General features: G+C 44.3%; 1 protein-coding gene across 1 annotated transcript in view; it reads left to right on the forward strand.

Moving 5' to 3' along the window:
- Nucleotides 1-13,242, forward strand: part of CNTN4 (contactin 4) — a 185,757-nt gene that overhangs the window by 95,518 nt on the left and 76,997 nt on the right. Inside the window, exon 5 of the mRNA XM_027700805.1 lies at nt 1,126-1,221. Within this exon, the coding sequence (XP_027556606.1) occupies nt 1,126-1,221 (96 nt within the window). The remainder of the gene's footprint in view (nt 1-1,125; nt 1,222-13,242) is intronic.

Genomic DNA, 13,242 nt, shown 5'->3' on the forward strand with positions numbered 1-13,242 from the left:
TTGTAAATCCTCTCAATATTTATCCACTAAAATGCAAATTAAAATGCTGAAATAATATAATAATGATGAAACATACAGTGTTAAGGGTCTGTACTGGAAATCTCATGGTGACTGGGGCAAATTGTTACTCACTATTTCCATTGTACTTTCCCTTTTCTCTGAGTTTTATTCTGAATTTGACTTTAGCAGGAATGGTCCATAAAGGTTTCTTTCCTAAACAGGGAAATGAAGTGGTGACAACTTCTGATTTTATTTATTTAATTTATTTTTTTTTTAAATATGTGTGCAGGAAACCTTTTTAAGAGGGGATAAAAATCAAAGCTTAATTTTTCATCCTTGTAAACTTTTAATGATGTTCCTACCAGTTCCTGCTGATAAATATTTATCACCTCTGTGTTTTGTCTGGTTCCCAACTGCACTGCCAGGAGGTTTGTAATCGCCAAACCAAGGCTCGGCTACACTGAAGACAAGGAAAAAAAATGAAAATTGAAATGCAGGGGACTGTTAAAGATCAAAGGCTGCCAAAGTGATTCCGTGTCTTGGTGCTCACAGAGAGTCACCTCCTCACTTGAGAGCAATTTTCTTGGATTCAAAGTGCAAGGAGAGGAGAGGGAGTTGTATTTTTGCAGTTGGTGGGCCCTGAGGAGAGAAAAAGAGAGAGGTGGAAGGAGGAATTTAATTAAGGAGCTGTGTGGGTAACATGGAGCTGTTAGGAGAGACTTCCTTATGGGAGAGGAAGGGTCTCCACACATGGCTTGTGAGGGCATCAGTAACAAGGCTGCTAAAGGCAAACAGGCTGGGTTATAAGGTAATTGGTTATTTAAGGCAGTAATTCTTCATGAGTTCATAAAACAAAGCTCTGCCAATGTTCCAGGTGCTGCAGGTTTCTCTAGGTGTGTCTTCTGCTGTGGGTAAATCACCACCTTTTCCCCCTTGCCAGCCTGTGGAGGCATTTGCTGATCCTTTGGCTGCTTCTGATGCTCCACCCGGGTCCCACCAACCCCCCTCCACGCCGACGTTCACTTTGTTCCCACGTCGTGCAGCGAAGCCCTGGTGAAGCTTTTGTGCTTCTCACGAGGAGAAACCATTAATGGCCCTCTGACCGAGTTCTTTCTCTCTTGGCAGACCTGGAGAACTTCAAGACCAGGACGAGGAGCACGGTGTCTGTGCGCCAGGGCCAGGGCATGGTGCTGCTGTGTGGGCCCCCACCCCACTCGGGAGGTAAAGCTCTTTCCTTCTCATTGATACGAGTTGCAAACTTCTGCTCTAGATTGTTTTGTGTTCTCCAGATTCTGAGTGAATTTATTCATATGTTATTACAATTTTTGCTGCATTTTAAAATCTTAAGACAGTTTGCTCTCCTTGGAGGGGTTTCAAAGCCCTGTGGATGTGGCACTTGGGGACATGGTTTAGTGGCAGGTTTGGCAGTGCTGGGTTAATGGTTGGACTTAGTGATATATAAGGTCTGAATGATTCCATGATTCTGTGTAGCAAGTACTTGGTGCTGTTGGCTTCAAAGAATGTGCTATAAATGTTTAGAAAATTCAGAACAATTCTTTCAGTTTAGCACAAATTTATTTTAAATGTGCCAGTCCAGCGTTTGTGGCTGATGTCCCGATCATGTGTGTTGCACTGTTACATTTATAGAGGAAAAAATGAGTTGGAGAGGGAGTCATTCCATCACCAGTTCCTGCTGGATGCCACGTCAGGCGTGGCCAGTGTGTGCCCGACAGGCATCGTGTGTTGTGCCAGCAACCACCACCATCAACACCCAGCCCTTGCAGCTGCCCCTTTCATCAGGGGGTTGTTTGTTCCATCAAAACAAGCGGTCATCATTCCATGGATCCGTGTCCCTTTTAAAGAAATTTGCCGTCCTGCTTTGAAACCTGTCTGTCCTCATCAGCTGGATGGAGATTGCCCAGTGGACTGTTTGCTGTCAGGGCTGAGCTTATTGCTCACATAGGAGGAGACAGGGGCTTAAGGAGCTGCTTTGCTCACATCTGACCAGCTGACAGACCTACCCATGGATCTGGTTCAGCTGGGGCCCTTTCCCAGCAAGCAGAACTAACCCCACAGGCTCCTGGGGACACCCATGGCTGTGTGGTGCTGCCTCCTGTTTCTCCACAGACAAGGAGGCTCCTGAGTCCCAGAGGGACACAGGGATGTCACGGACAACCCAGAGATGGTGCAGGATTTGTGCACATTTGTCTTTGTCTCTGCAGTTACTGAGACGTTTCTGTTTTGCCATGAGCACCTTGTGTGGAGATGTGGCTGATGATGGTTTGAGCAGTGAGGAGGAAATTGTTGATCAGGTGATTCAGGAGAAAGTTTTAGGCTGGGTTTATTTACTGATGACACCAAATGAATTCCAGAAAGGTACTGGCATTATTTCCCCTTTGGGTTCAGTGTGTGGGAAGGCATCTCTCACTGACCAGGAGGTGAGAGCATTTCTGGTGCCCAGAGAGGCAGAAAACTCAAGGGTAATTATTTCCCTCAATCATTTGGGTGAGAGATGACTTCCCACATGACCACCATCCATGACCTGCTCTATTGCAGCTAGAAAATTATCTCTAATTGTAACCAGATCCACAATTATTCTAAACTGATACTATTGCAGTTTTGTAACTGAGCTGGGCTGGAGTTGTGCCAGTTGTTGTTTTCTGGTTTGCATAGCAAGTCTTTAATGGAAACTCAAACCAGGTCCAGTTCATTCAAACCAAGCCCCTTGTTCTGTGGGAATTAATCTGCTCTGTGGCAATATTTTCTTTTACTTTTCCCTCCTGCTAAGGTTAGAAATGAGGGTGAGTTTTAAAAGTCACGACTGCAGAGTTAATTCTTTTAATGGTGTTTCCATCAGCCAACTGCTCATCTGCCAGTGTAACCAGAGCTCTTGGGTCTGCACAGTCACTGCACAATTACCACAACCATCCCCTGCTCTCTCTGGGCTCAGGGAGGTTCATCAGAGAGTATCAGGTGTCCCTGGAAGCAGCTGCTCATCGGAAAACCGCCGTGTTCCATGGGCAGCTCCATCCCCAGGGGCCCCGGCAGTGTTTGCAAAGCAGAGCTGTAGAGATCAGCTCCTTCCAGTCCCCTGGTATAACATTGCAAGCATTTCATGTTGTAGTGCAACAGGAAAAAAAAACGTTCAGCTCGGCAGTGAAAAATAATCCCTCTCGTTGAGAGGGCGAGTTAAGACAGAGAAAATGCAATTACTTATTTTAGAACTTGATTAGGGCAGCAACCTGACTTCATCATCCTTGCAAAAAGGGCCTGCTGATGTTAATGACCAATGCTGAAACATGGGACTGTCTGGGAAAAAAAACCAACACTTTTATATTGTTATTGTTATTTTTTGACTTTAGTTTCATGTGTGCACTGAAAATGAAATCTTAAAAAATATTTTAAGTAGCAAAATGATTGGGTGTGAGAATTGCTGTTGCTTCACTGATGAGAGTGTTCACTGGAATAGCAGAAGCCTGGAAAAAACCTCCTGGCCAGTTGCTGAGCACAAAGCTGAGGATATTCTTTTGGCTGTCAGAGACACAGCTCGAGAATTTCTGTGTGATGGGAAATACTTCCAAAGTGTCTGAGGAGGGCCAGTGTCTCTTCCATTTTTAGGTGGGTCAAATGACAATGCTTAGAGCCCCCCTGAAGAAATTTGGCTGAAAAAAAACAGTAAATGAGAAGGGAATAACTTCCTCTCATCCCTTGGTTGTCTTGCTCTTAAAAATTGTGGATTTTATTAAAAAGATGCTACATCCAGACCTTGAACCTTTCAACTGTAGTTCACCATAAGACTTTGCTGCTTGGAAATACCCATTTCTAAAGAGCTGGCAGCTAAAAGTGAGGTTATGTTGGTTTATGTGCATTAGTTGTTGAGGGGTTCTTTGTATTTTTTCTTCTTAATGATGCCCCATAAAGAGCTTCCTACTGTTCAAATGTTATGAGAAATTCATCCTGAGGATGAGTCCAAATGATGAACAAGTGTTTTCAGCATCAACAAACAGGCTGTGTGTGGCTTGCACAGAACAATTTGGGCATCTCCGTGTATTGTCCTAATTTTTAGTTTAATATGAGTTGGAGATTCAGCATCTGAATCTCTGCTTCCTTCCCAGTCCCCCAAGTTGGAAGTTTCAGTTCTTTTCCTTTCCTTTTTTTTTTTGCCTTTGTTGCACTAAAGGACTTGCAGAAACCTACCTGGGCTGGTACCATTTTTCTGAGATAATTACCCTGCTTGTAAAGGGTGTTCCCTCATTATTTCCACTGTTTCTTTAATCAAAAGCCTAATGATGGTCGTGTGTCAACCATTCTACCTGTGAAGCTCAACAGAAGAAATAATTTGAGAGTAAACATTGCTCTGGGAACGTGGATTTGGGGCCTGTGTAACAGCACAATGAGCAACTGTAGGTATTTAAGTGGACAAGAGAAAACAGGCAAAAATCCTAAATTATGAGTGTAGCTAAAATTTGGCTTTGGTTTTGATGGAGAACACAAGGGGCCACTTCCACAGCATTAATGGGCAGTCCCCAGTAATTGAGCCACAATAATGGTTTTGGGCCTGGAAGAACATCAAAAAGTTTTCATGGCTTTTTTATTGAGACTCATCAAGGAATCTCAGCTTGTCTTAGAATTTGGATCCCGTAAAACAATGCTCTGCTGCTTTATATTTTCAAAGCCCTGCTAGATCAGCCAGAGAGTCCCAGAATGGGTTGGGTTGGGAGGGACTTAAAGCTCATCCAGTGCCACCCCCTGCCATGGGCAGGGACACCTTCCACTAGCCCAGGTTGCTCCAAGCCCCGTCCAACCTGGCCTTGGACACTTCCAGGGATCCAGGGGCAGCCACAGCTTCTCTGGGCAACCTGTGCCAGGGCCTCCCCACTCTCCCAGGGAACAATTCCTTCCCAATATCCCATCTAACCCTGCCCTCTCCTGTACTCCAGGTGAGGTGTCACAAAAGCAGAGTAGAGGGGATGAATCCCCTCCTTTGACCATCTGGAAGAGCAAATCAACTTGGGGGGCATTAAGAGCCAAAACTAAAAAAAAAACCACAACCAAAACAGCCTTTGGTTTTTCCTAAGTGTTCCATTCTCTTGTATTTTTAAGCCATTTAGATTAATTTAGAAACCACTGACCATTTCAAATGTCAAATAATGTTCAAGTTCAGCTGTTGGCGAAAATGTTTTCCTTCTGAGAGGAGCTTTGCAGGTTACCTCTTCTTGTTTGCTCTTTTCAGTATTGTTGATCAAATTTGGTGAGATAAGTTTCCTGTTGAGAGAAACTTGATTGAAACAAACAAACAAAAAGCTCTGAAAACCAAAGCAAACACTCGCCTGTGTTTCTCAGGGCTCTGAATTGTGTTCCAAAGGGGATACGCCTGGGAAGTATTTGGAGGTCGCTGTCCTTTTAACTTTTATCTCCAAATTTTAAGACAAAATATTCTTTCCTGCCAAATACTTCTTTTCATTGAAGTTTGTGGGAACTGAGTAATTTAGCTGCCACTTTTACTAGATTTATTTGACAGTCAGGGGCAGGGTCGTTAATATTTTAACAACTACAGTTTTCCAATTCCTCCTAACATCCCTGGCATTTCGCTGTGAGTCTAGAGACTGAAAAAAAAAAAATACAGTCCTGGAAAGTATTTTCTGCCTACTTGACAGGCTGGTGGCACACCCATCCTCATGCAGAACAAATGAGTCTGTAAATCCTCCCCCCTCCCTTCTTTGGGAAGATAAATGAACTTGTCTTTTAGGATTTCTTTCGCTCCCCCCTCCCGCGAGTTTCTCTGGGTTCATCTTTAGAAGATCCATACACAATGTTCTCATGACATTTGCCTTCCAGCCCTCGTGGGAAAACCCTATGGAAATGGAGATCTCGGAGTGCTGTGCTGTGAATGTACACAGAGAACTGACAAAAATGAGCTCTCAATTACTTGATTGTTTGAATTCTCTGTTCCCTTTGCATTCCCTTGAGGTGTGTCCTGCTCTGGGATCTCCCTGTCCTTAGCTTGTACCACCACTCCCCACATCTGGAGCATATTTATTCTCACTCCTAATTTATCTCAGTAATCTGTGCAAGGAATAAATAAGCTGATTGCCTTTTTTTTAGATAACAAAGTGCTTAGATGTGCAGATGGAAACATGCTGATATTTTTACAAGACATGTCTTCTCCTGCCCACTTGTGGAGAGCCTCTGACAAAGTTCCTGGTGACCCTGGAACTGAAGCTGCCCTACATGATTCCTATCCCAGAACCTCAGTTCCCTGCACACCTTGTTCCTCTGCTCCTTGCTGTGGAGTCAGACAACCTTCCTGGGCACCTTGGAGCTGTGTCTCCTTCAGGGAACAAAGGCAGGATTTAAGGAAAATCAGTTTTCTGTCCCTCTGCAGAGGCAATGTTCTCAATGCACTTGTGAAATTCCATCTTCCCAGAGAGGAGGAGATTCATTAAAGCTCAGTTGTTCCCATAACTCTTTCCTATCTGATGCCATTACTCCTGTTGGAAACACAGCCATGGAGTGCTTGTCTGGGAGCTGAAATGTTGGCAGAGAATTATTCTCACATCTTTTCACATAATGGATGTGTTCAGGTTTTATCACTTTCTCCTGCCTTTTTTTCCCCCCCTCTCTCCCAGTATCTGGGAGAACTTTTAGTTCTGTTGCACAGCTTAATCAAGTAGAACTAACTAAATTTTAGCATTTGACAGCAGAGATGGCAATTCTGATTCCATCTCAATCTCAGCCTTTCATGCTGTATGGTAGGTAGTGAAGTGTGGACACCAGGCATGTTTTCAGAAAGCACTTTACTGATTACAGTGACGCCGAAACCACTTCTGGGCTCTGCAGAGAAACGATCACTGTGTGTTTACTTGTCTGGTCACTTTTTCACTGCTTTCATTATTATTTTTTTTTAAAGTGCTGATGGACACTTCACGGGCTGGAAACAGTGGGAATGTTTTGGCTCTGAGTGTGCCTGATGGCCCTCAGGGTGATGAATGGTTTGGGGGGTAAAGAATCTGTCGCCCAAATCGCGTCTCAGAGTCCCTGGTGTTTATCCCATGCAAGGAGGAGGGGGGGAACCTGGGAAGATTAATTGTAACAGTGCAGAAGGAAGAAGGCAATTATTAGGCATTTTTATACCATCAGAGGATGGATGTGTGGGGCTTTCACCCCCTGAGCAGTGCTGCTCTGCAGGCAGCGCTGTGGAATTCAGCTTCCTTCTCTTGCTGTCAGGTATTTGTGCCCCTTTCCTCCCCATCCTATGGTGCCAGTTTTGCAGTTATTTTGCAGTTATTTCTCTCTCTTCTCTGAAAACTGTCACGCTGCCTTTTCTTTTGTCACTTATGAAGAATTAATACATGATTAATAAATGATTAGAGCCGTTGTTGTAACAACGGGAACGAACGTTTGTAACTCTCTCTGTTGGAGTCCTCACAGTCACCACGAACCAAGTTTGTGCTGAAACTTTGGAAAACACTCAGCCTTGAAAGAGGTGATGGAAAGGGAAGGAATAACTTCAGAAATAGCTCATGGCCAGACAGGCCAAAGCTATTTCCACCTAATGTCTCCCCAATAACAGGGGATCATTTCATTCTGCCCAGGCAGCAGCGATGCCTCTGTGTGGATCCATCTCTTGTTTCTGCTGGATGGAAAATTCAGGGTGGCTTTGGGCAAGAGCCTTGAAAAACGTCTTCCCCTCAGTGTTAAATCAGATTCTCAGTACCAGATCTTTTATTTGTGGCATGTTTGGTAGAATTATAGAATATCCTGAGCTGGGAGGGACCCACAAGGAACATCAAGCTCAATTTGCCAGTTGGATGGTTTCCATTCCCAATTCAGAGGAATGGAAGGTTGAATCCTACTAATTGTGTTACTTACTTGTTGGGATAAGAATGGTTCTCTCCTGGTGTATTTCTTACATCCTGGAGCATTTTTTGCCCCCCCCCCCTTCACTACAGTAACCCTAATTTTCAGCCTTTTTTTTTTCCTGCTGTTTCTTTCAGTGTGGGATGCCCAGAGCTTTTTAGAAATGTGCTTCTTCCACAGCCTGTATGCCCAGGATGGGGCAGGTGCCTCTTGCCAAGCAGATTCATGAAGGGCTGAGCTACCCCTGCCTTCTCTTTGTTAAGGGACTCATAGTTTCTCCTCTTTCTCTCCTGTCTGAATGTCTTGTAAGCCTTTGCTGCTCGGTCAGGTTTGGTTCCAATTAGTGAGAAGCTAATTTAGAGAGGAGTATCTCACAGCTGGGTGGGCACCATGCTTGTAAAAGCTCCATTTCTCTAGGAAACCAAGCAAAAAATCTGCTAAGCTGGTTGTAAGTTGGTTGAACTACTTGTCAAAGTGCTGCAAGGTCAGTGAGCAGCCTGTCATGGATCACTCCAGAGGCTGGAGTGAAAATATGAGCAGGTAAACTGGCTGGGAAAGGAAAAGGAGAAGGAATCAGAGAAATACTTTGCATTAGGACGAGTCAGTGATGCATCTGACTGTGGCAGTGGGGTCGGTGTGGGCAGAGGTGAACCAGGAGGTGCTGCAAACCTCTCTGGATCATGGCCAGGAGTTAAACTGTTGTGAGTTATTCATGGATGGTTCTGCTTGCAGGATGCAGGGAATGATGGAGGGAAGGCTCAATTTCTAAACAAGCAGGAAAAAATGCCCCAGCAGGGTGGTGTTCCCATGAGTTGGGGCTCCACAGCTCACAGGTGCCTTTCCTGGGATGGGAACGTGTGAAGTTCAAGCAGGATTTCCTTGGCATTGCTCACTGGAGGGGGATGCTGATGAGATGTGTGGGAGATGGAGAAGACCATGATGAGAACAAACAGTGCAACAACAAAAATATCGGAATTAATCAGTTTTTCCTCTTAGCAGTGGCTGTCACTCACATGTCCTCATACAGCAGGAAAATTCCCGAGTCCAAAGGAAGAAGTGTCAACATTTGACAGCCCCAAATTCACCCAGGGTGTCTCTTTGCAGAGCAGTTACAGAGTAGGTGAGTCAGACATGGAGCTGCAGGAGAGCGTCATCTGTCTGGGTCTGGTTCCACGTGGGGAGGATTATTACAGTTCAGCAAAAATGGGCTTCATTAAACTTAAAATCAGGCATATGAAACTCTCATTTAAATAAAAAGTGATTGAGACTTGTAACTTCCATTTAAAGTGCATCTCCCATCATTTATTTTTTATGCTGTGCCACAGTCACCGTTTAAATTATTTAAAGCAAGAAGTAAAAAGCTGCTCAGGAGATAGAAATGGATTAGATTAAAATTAATCTGACATAATCCTTTCTCTGAAAGTGCTGATTCAGTTTGTGCACAAGTTTATCAACATATTTGAGGATAAGGGATAAGGATAAATTCTCCTCTAATTTGGGAGTGCTTTGGCTTGGTGCTTCTGACAGCACAGGGAACATGCAGCGCTGTTTTAATTGAGAGATTTATGAAATTACAAATATTTCTAATAGCACAAATGCCAAGCTCGTTATAGATTTACACTAATTTAAGCACCTGAGTTGGTGTGTGTGTGATCTGCCTCGTTTCAGCAGGGAGGAATTTTGGAGTTGCAAAACAGTCACAGGCAAGAACATACATTGGCACAGGAGTTTGGACCCAAATTTTTCAACTGGTATTTGTGATTTATCACCTTCAGTGTTGGCATCACCTGCCATTCCATGTTGATGCCCCATCTGGGTGTCAGGGACAGGGGAGGATGTCTGGGGTCTGTAACACAGAGAAGTAGAAGGGAAGAGGCTCAACTCTCCAGCAAAGACCTTGGAAATACCAAAATAATAAGGAACATGACATTAATGGATTTTTTTATTTATCAGTGACAGCTCGTGACATCTTTAAAAAGAAATCATCTGCAAGCCAGTCATGTGGTTCATTCCCCTGCTCGATTGCAGTCAGCACTAAATGAAGATTGAAATGGGATTGAAAGGGGGTAGAGCAGGCAGGGCTTGGCTGCAGATGAGTGAAATCTGTCGTCTGACAGGATCCAGTCAATAGGCATTTACTGAAAGTGTAACATCTTGTGATCTCTTTATAAAATAAATTAGAGATCAGAGTCTTGCTCCCAGGCTCTGCTAACCTGGTGCAACCACCCTTTCCCTCCAGACCCAGCTCCAGCTGGTCTCTGCAAAGCTCTCAGAAGCAGCCAGGGCTGCTGATCTGCTCTCACAGCAGAATGTTTGTTGATTAGCATCGGTGTATCTCCACTTTTGCAATCAAATTTGGGTTTCCACACCCCTGGATGCACGTGCTGCTTGATGAGCGAGCCCTCATTCCTGTGGGGGTGATGTTCTGTTGTTGAAAAGCACGTGGGGGTATTGGTTTGGGCATTTGCTGTTCCCTCTCTTGTGTGGAATGTCTAAATATGTGACCATGATTTGCTTAAATGAGATGATAAATGTGCAACCCTGATGATGGTTTCAGCTGGTAGATATCAAAACCCTGTTTATCTATCAAAACACTGTTTATCTATCAAATATGTGAAGAGAATGTTTTTTTCCCTGTGTACTACAGGCAAGTGCCACAGCAGTGCCCTAAAGGACATACCCCCCACGCTGTTTGGGCAGATATTTCAGCCTTGGACTTGATCATAATATTAATTCACTGCAGTAAGAAAATTCTCTGCAACCAAGTTTGGTTTTTTTTCTTCTTTTTAAGGTTTGATCTAATCTCTTATAGCTCCAGTAAGAGGCTGATCAAAGGTACTGAAAGCTGGTATTAAAGGATTAGCTGGGTCACATTGAAATATGTTTTAAAACAAGCCCAGGGACCTTTAGCTTTAGTGAAGCAAGTGCACACAAAAAAAGATTTTAGGCTAACTCTGTCTGACTTTAAACAGAAAACAAACTGCTGGATTAAATCTGTGAGTCATTCCTTCAGGTGGTGTGTGGAGCACTTTATGTAACTTGAGCCCGGAGAGTATCAGCAACCACTGAATCTCTCACAGCAAAACTGCAGTGCAGAATTAAAAATCAGTGTGAGCTTCGTGTGTGCACATGCCCAGCTTACAGTGTATTTATTCTCATTTGATGTTTTCCCATAATTAGCAGCTTCAGTCCAGCCCCTTTTTGTTTTTTTTTTTCTGTCCAGTCTCTCCTCTCTCCCCTCTTTCCATTTGCTGCTGGCAGGATCTGCCACGGAGATAATTGTCTCTGGCTGTCAGGTGAGGATGAGTGTTTCTTTGGGAGGATGTTGATGCCACTCTCTGGGCCATAACAAACTGTTATTCTTTTTATTAGTACCGGAATTTCCTCATTGAAATGAACTTCCAAGCAGAGAGTATCACACAGATCTATACATTGCTCAGTGGGCAAAGCTGTGAAATCATCTAGGCTTGAATCAGTGCCACAGGAGAGCAAGGATGCATCTCCTGGCTTTCAGGAGTAGGGTTTTGGTGATTAGTAGGAGTGAAGGTTGTAGCAAATCTATAACTGTTCACCCACGTGGGAGAGCTTTCTGTGTTGTTGCTCTTTTTAAAGGTTGGTTTGATGGGGTTATGTGGCATGTTACCTTGCATAAAGTTTTCCTGAAATCTTGATTTCACCATAAATCACCTGCCTTGGCTATCTGTGGGACCTCCTTGATGCCAGAGGTGATGGTGTTTCACTCCAGAATTGAAGTGTTCTTAGAAGAAATAAGCTTTCAGTTCATAACTGAAAGCCCCATCCCTGGAAGTGTTCCAGGCCAGGTTGGACAGGGTATGGAGCAACCTGGAATAGTGGAAAGTGTCCCACCATGGGAAGGGGTGGGACTGGATGATCTCTCAGATTCCTTCCAAACCAACCCATTCCATAATTCTGTGATAATTCCCTTCCTCAGTGGATCACTGTCTCTCTTGGCAGGCCCAACATCCCAACTTTTCAGGTGTCTGCATTGTCATCCTTGGTTGGTGCAGTTCCAGGTTGGATCTCCCTTGGGAAGGGACATGGCTGGGGGGACTGACCCTTCCCAAGAGCCTTGTCCAAGAGCAGCTGGCTTGAGCCTAACTTCAAAAATTGAATTTTAAACCAGAAGTGCAGGAAACTAAGTGGCATCAAGTCTAATCCTGGGCAAGGTTCTCTGGTTCCAGCAAACACCAAACCTGATTCAGAAGGTGTCAAGCCCTTATGGCAAATACAGGTTGGATTTGTTGGTGGGTTTTCCTTTCAGGCAGGACTGGGCTGAGCTGTAAATTCCTGTAAGAGACAGTTTGCTAAGTTTGTCAGATAAGAAACCCAATAGTTTCTTCCAAATTACTGTCCCTAAATCAGTGAGGGGGTGGGAGGGCGGCTGCTGCCCAGCAGATGCTGTCGAAATGGGTTTGTGTGTTTAACTGCAGGAAATACAACAGCCCAGGACTCCATCTCATAACACTTTCTATTCAGTCACAGATAAAGGCTGCTGTGGATTTCTCTCCCTGAGGGAACTTTAGGTTAAATTTTGTCAGAATGCCCCGGATGCCACGGAGCAACAGCTGTTAACGCTCCGGTGCCATCGACTGGGGCTGGAGCTGCTCCTCAGAGATAAGCCAGGTCAGCTGTGTACAGCCATCAAATATTAACTGTTCTAGAGATACCCAGGATGGAGATGCAGCAGATACAGGTGATTATTGATAAGGCTTCAGGTAATGAAGACCTCTTGGCCTTTTAATTACCCGTAGGTGAAGCTCTACACAGTGGGCAGGCGCGGAGTCGAGGGGCTGGGGAGTAAACACTGAAAATTGCTGTGAGGAAGAATCTAAGACAGAAATTGGGCAGTTTTGTACGTTTTTCTCATTCTTCCACACTTCTGACAGCCCATTTCTCTGTGTGCAAACTGCTGGCTGGCTGCTGAGTAACTGTGTCGTCGGGCTTAGCACGGCTGAGGGTTCATCCAAAAATGTATTATTAACCTCAGATTAATCTCGTTCATTATTTATCATTCCTTTTATTAAAGCCTGCATTTGAGCCCCAGAGCCGTGGTGTGGTGTAGCTGGGCAGCCCTGTGTGATGGAGAGGGCAGAGCACAGAGCCAAGGGGAGAATTAATGGGCGACGCTTTTTGTCCAGGTTGATTCCTTTAAATTATTCTGGGATTATTTAAGACTAGAAGATAAAAAATTGATCCAGTGTTCTAGCAGGGTAATGAAACGGTCTGGAGGCCCACAAAAAAATACGTACAGTGTATAATTCATGTAGTTTGCTATTAAAATAAAACTGTGAGAGAGAAAAATGGCCCAAAACTCCAGGACCCAGAGTGCAGTTGGCAGAAGGGAATGGTGGGATGTGGAGA

This window comes from Neopelma chrysocephalum, unplaced genomic scaffold, assembly GCF_003984885.1.
Source record: "Neopelma chrysocephalum unplaced genomic scaffold, ASM398488v2 Primary Assembly neopelma1_147, whole genome shotgun sequence".
NCBI lineage: Eukaryota > Metazoa > Chordata > Aves > Passeriformes > Pipridae > Neopelma > Neopelma chrysocephalum.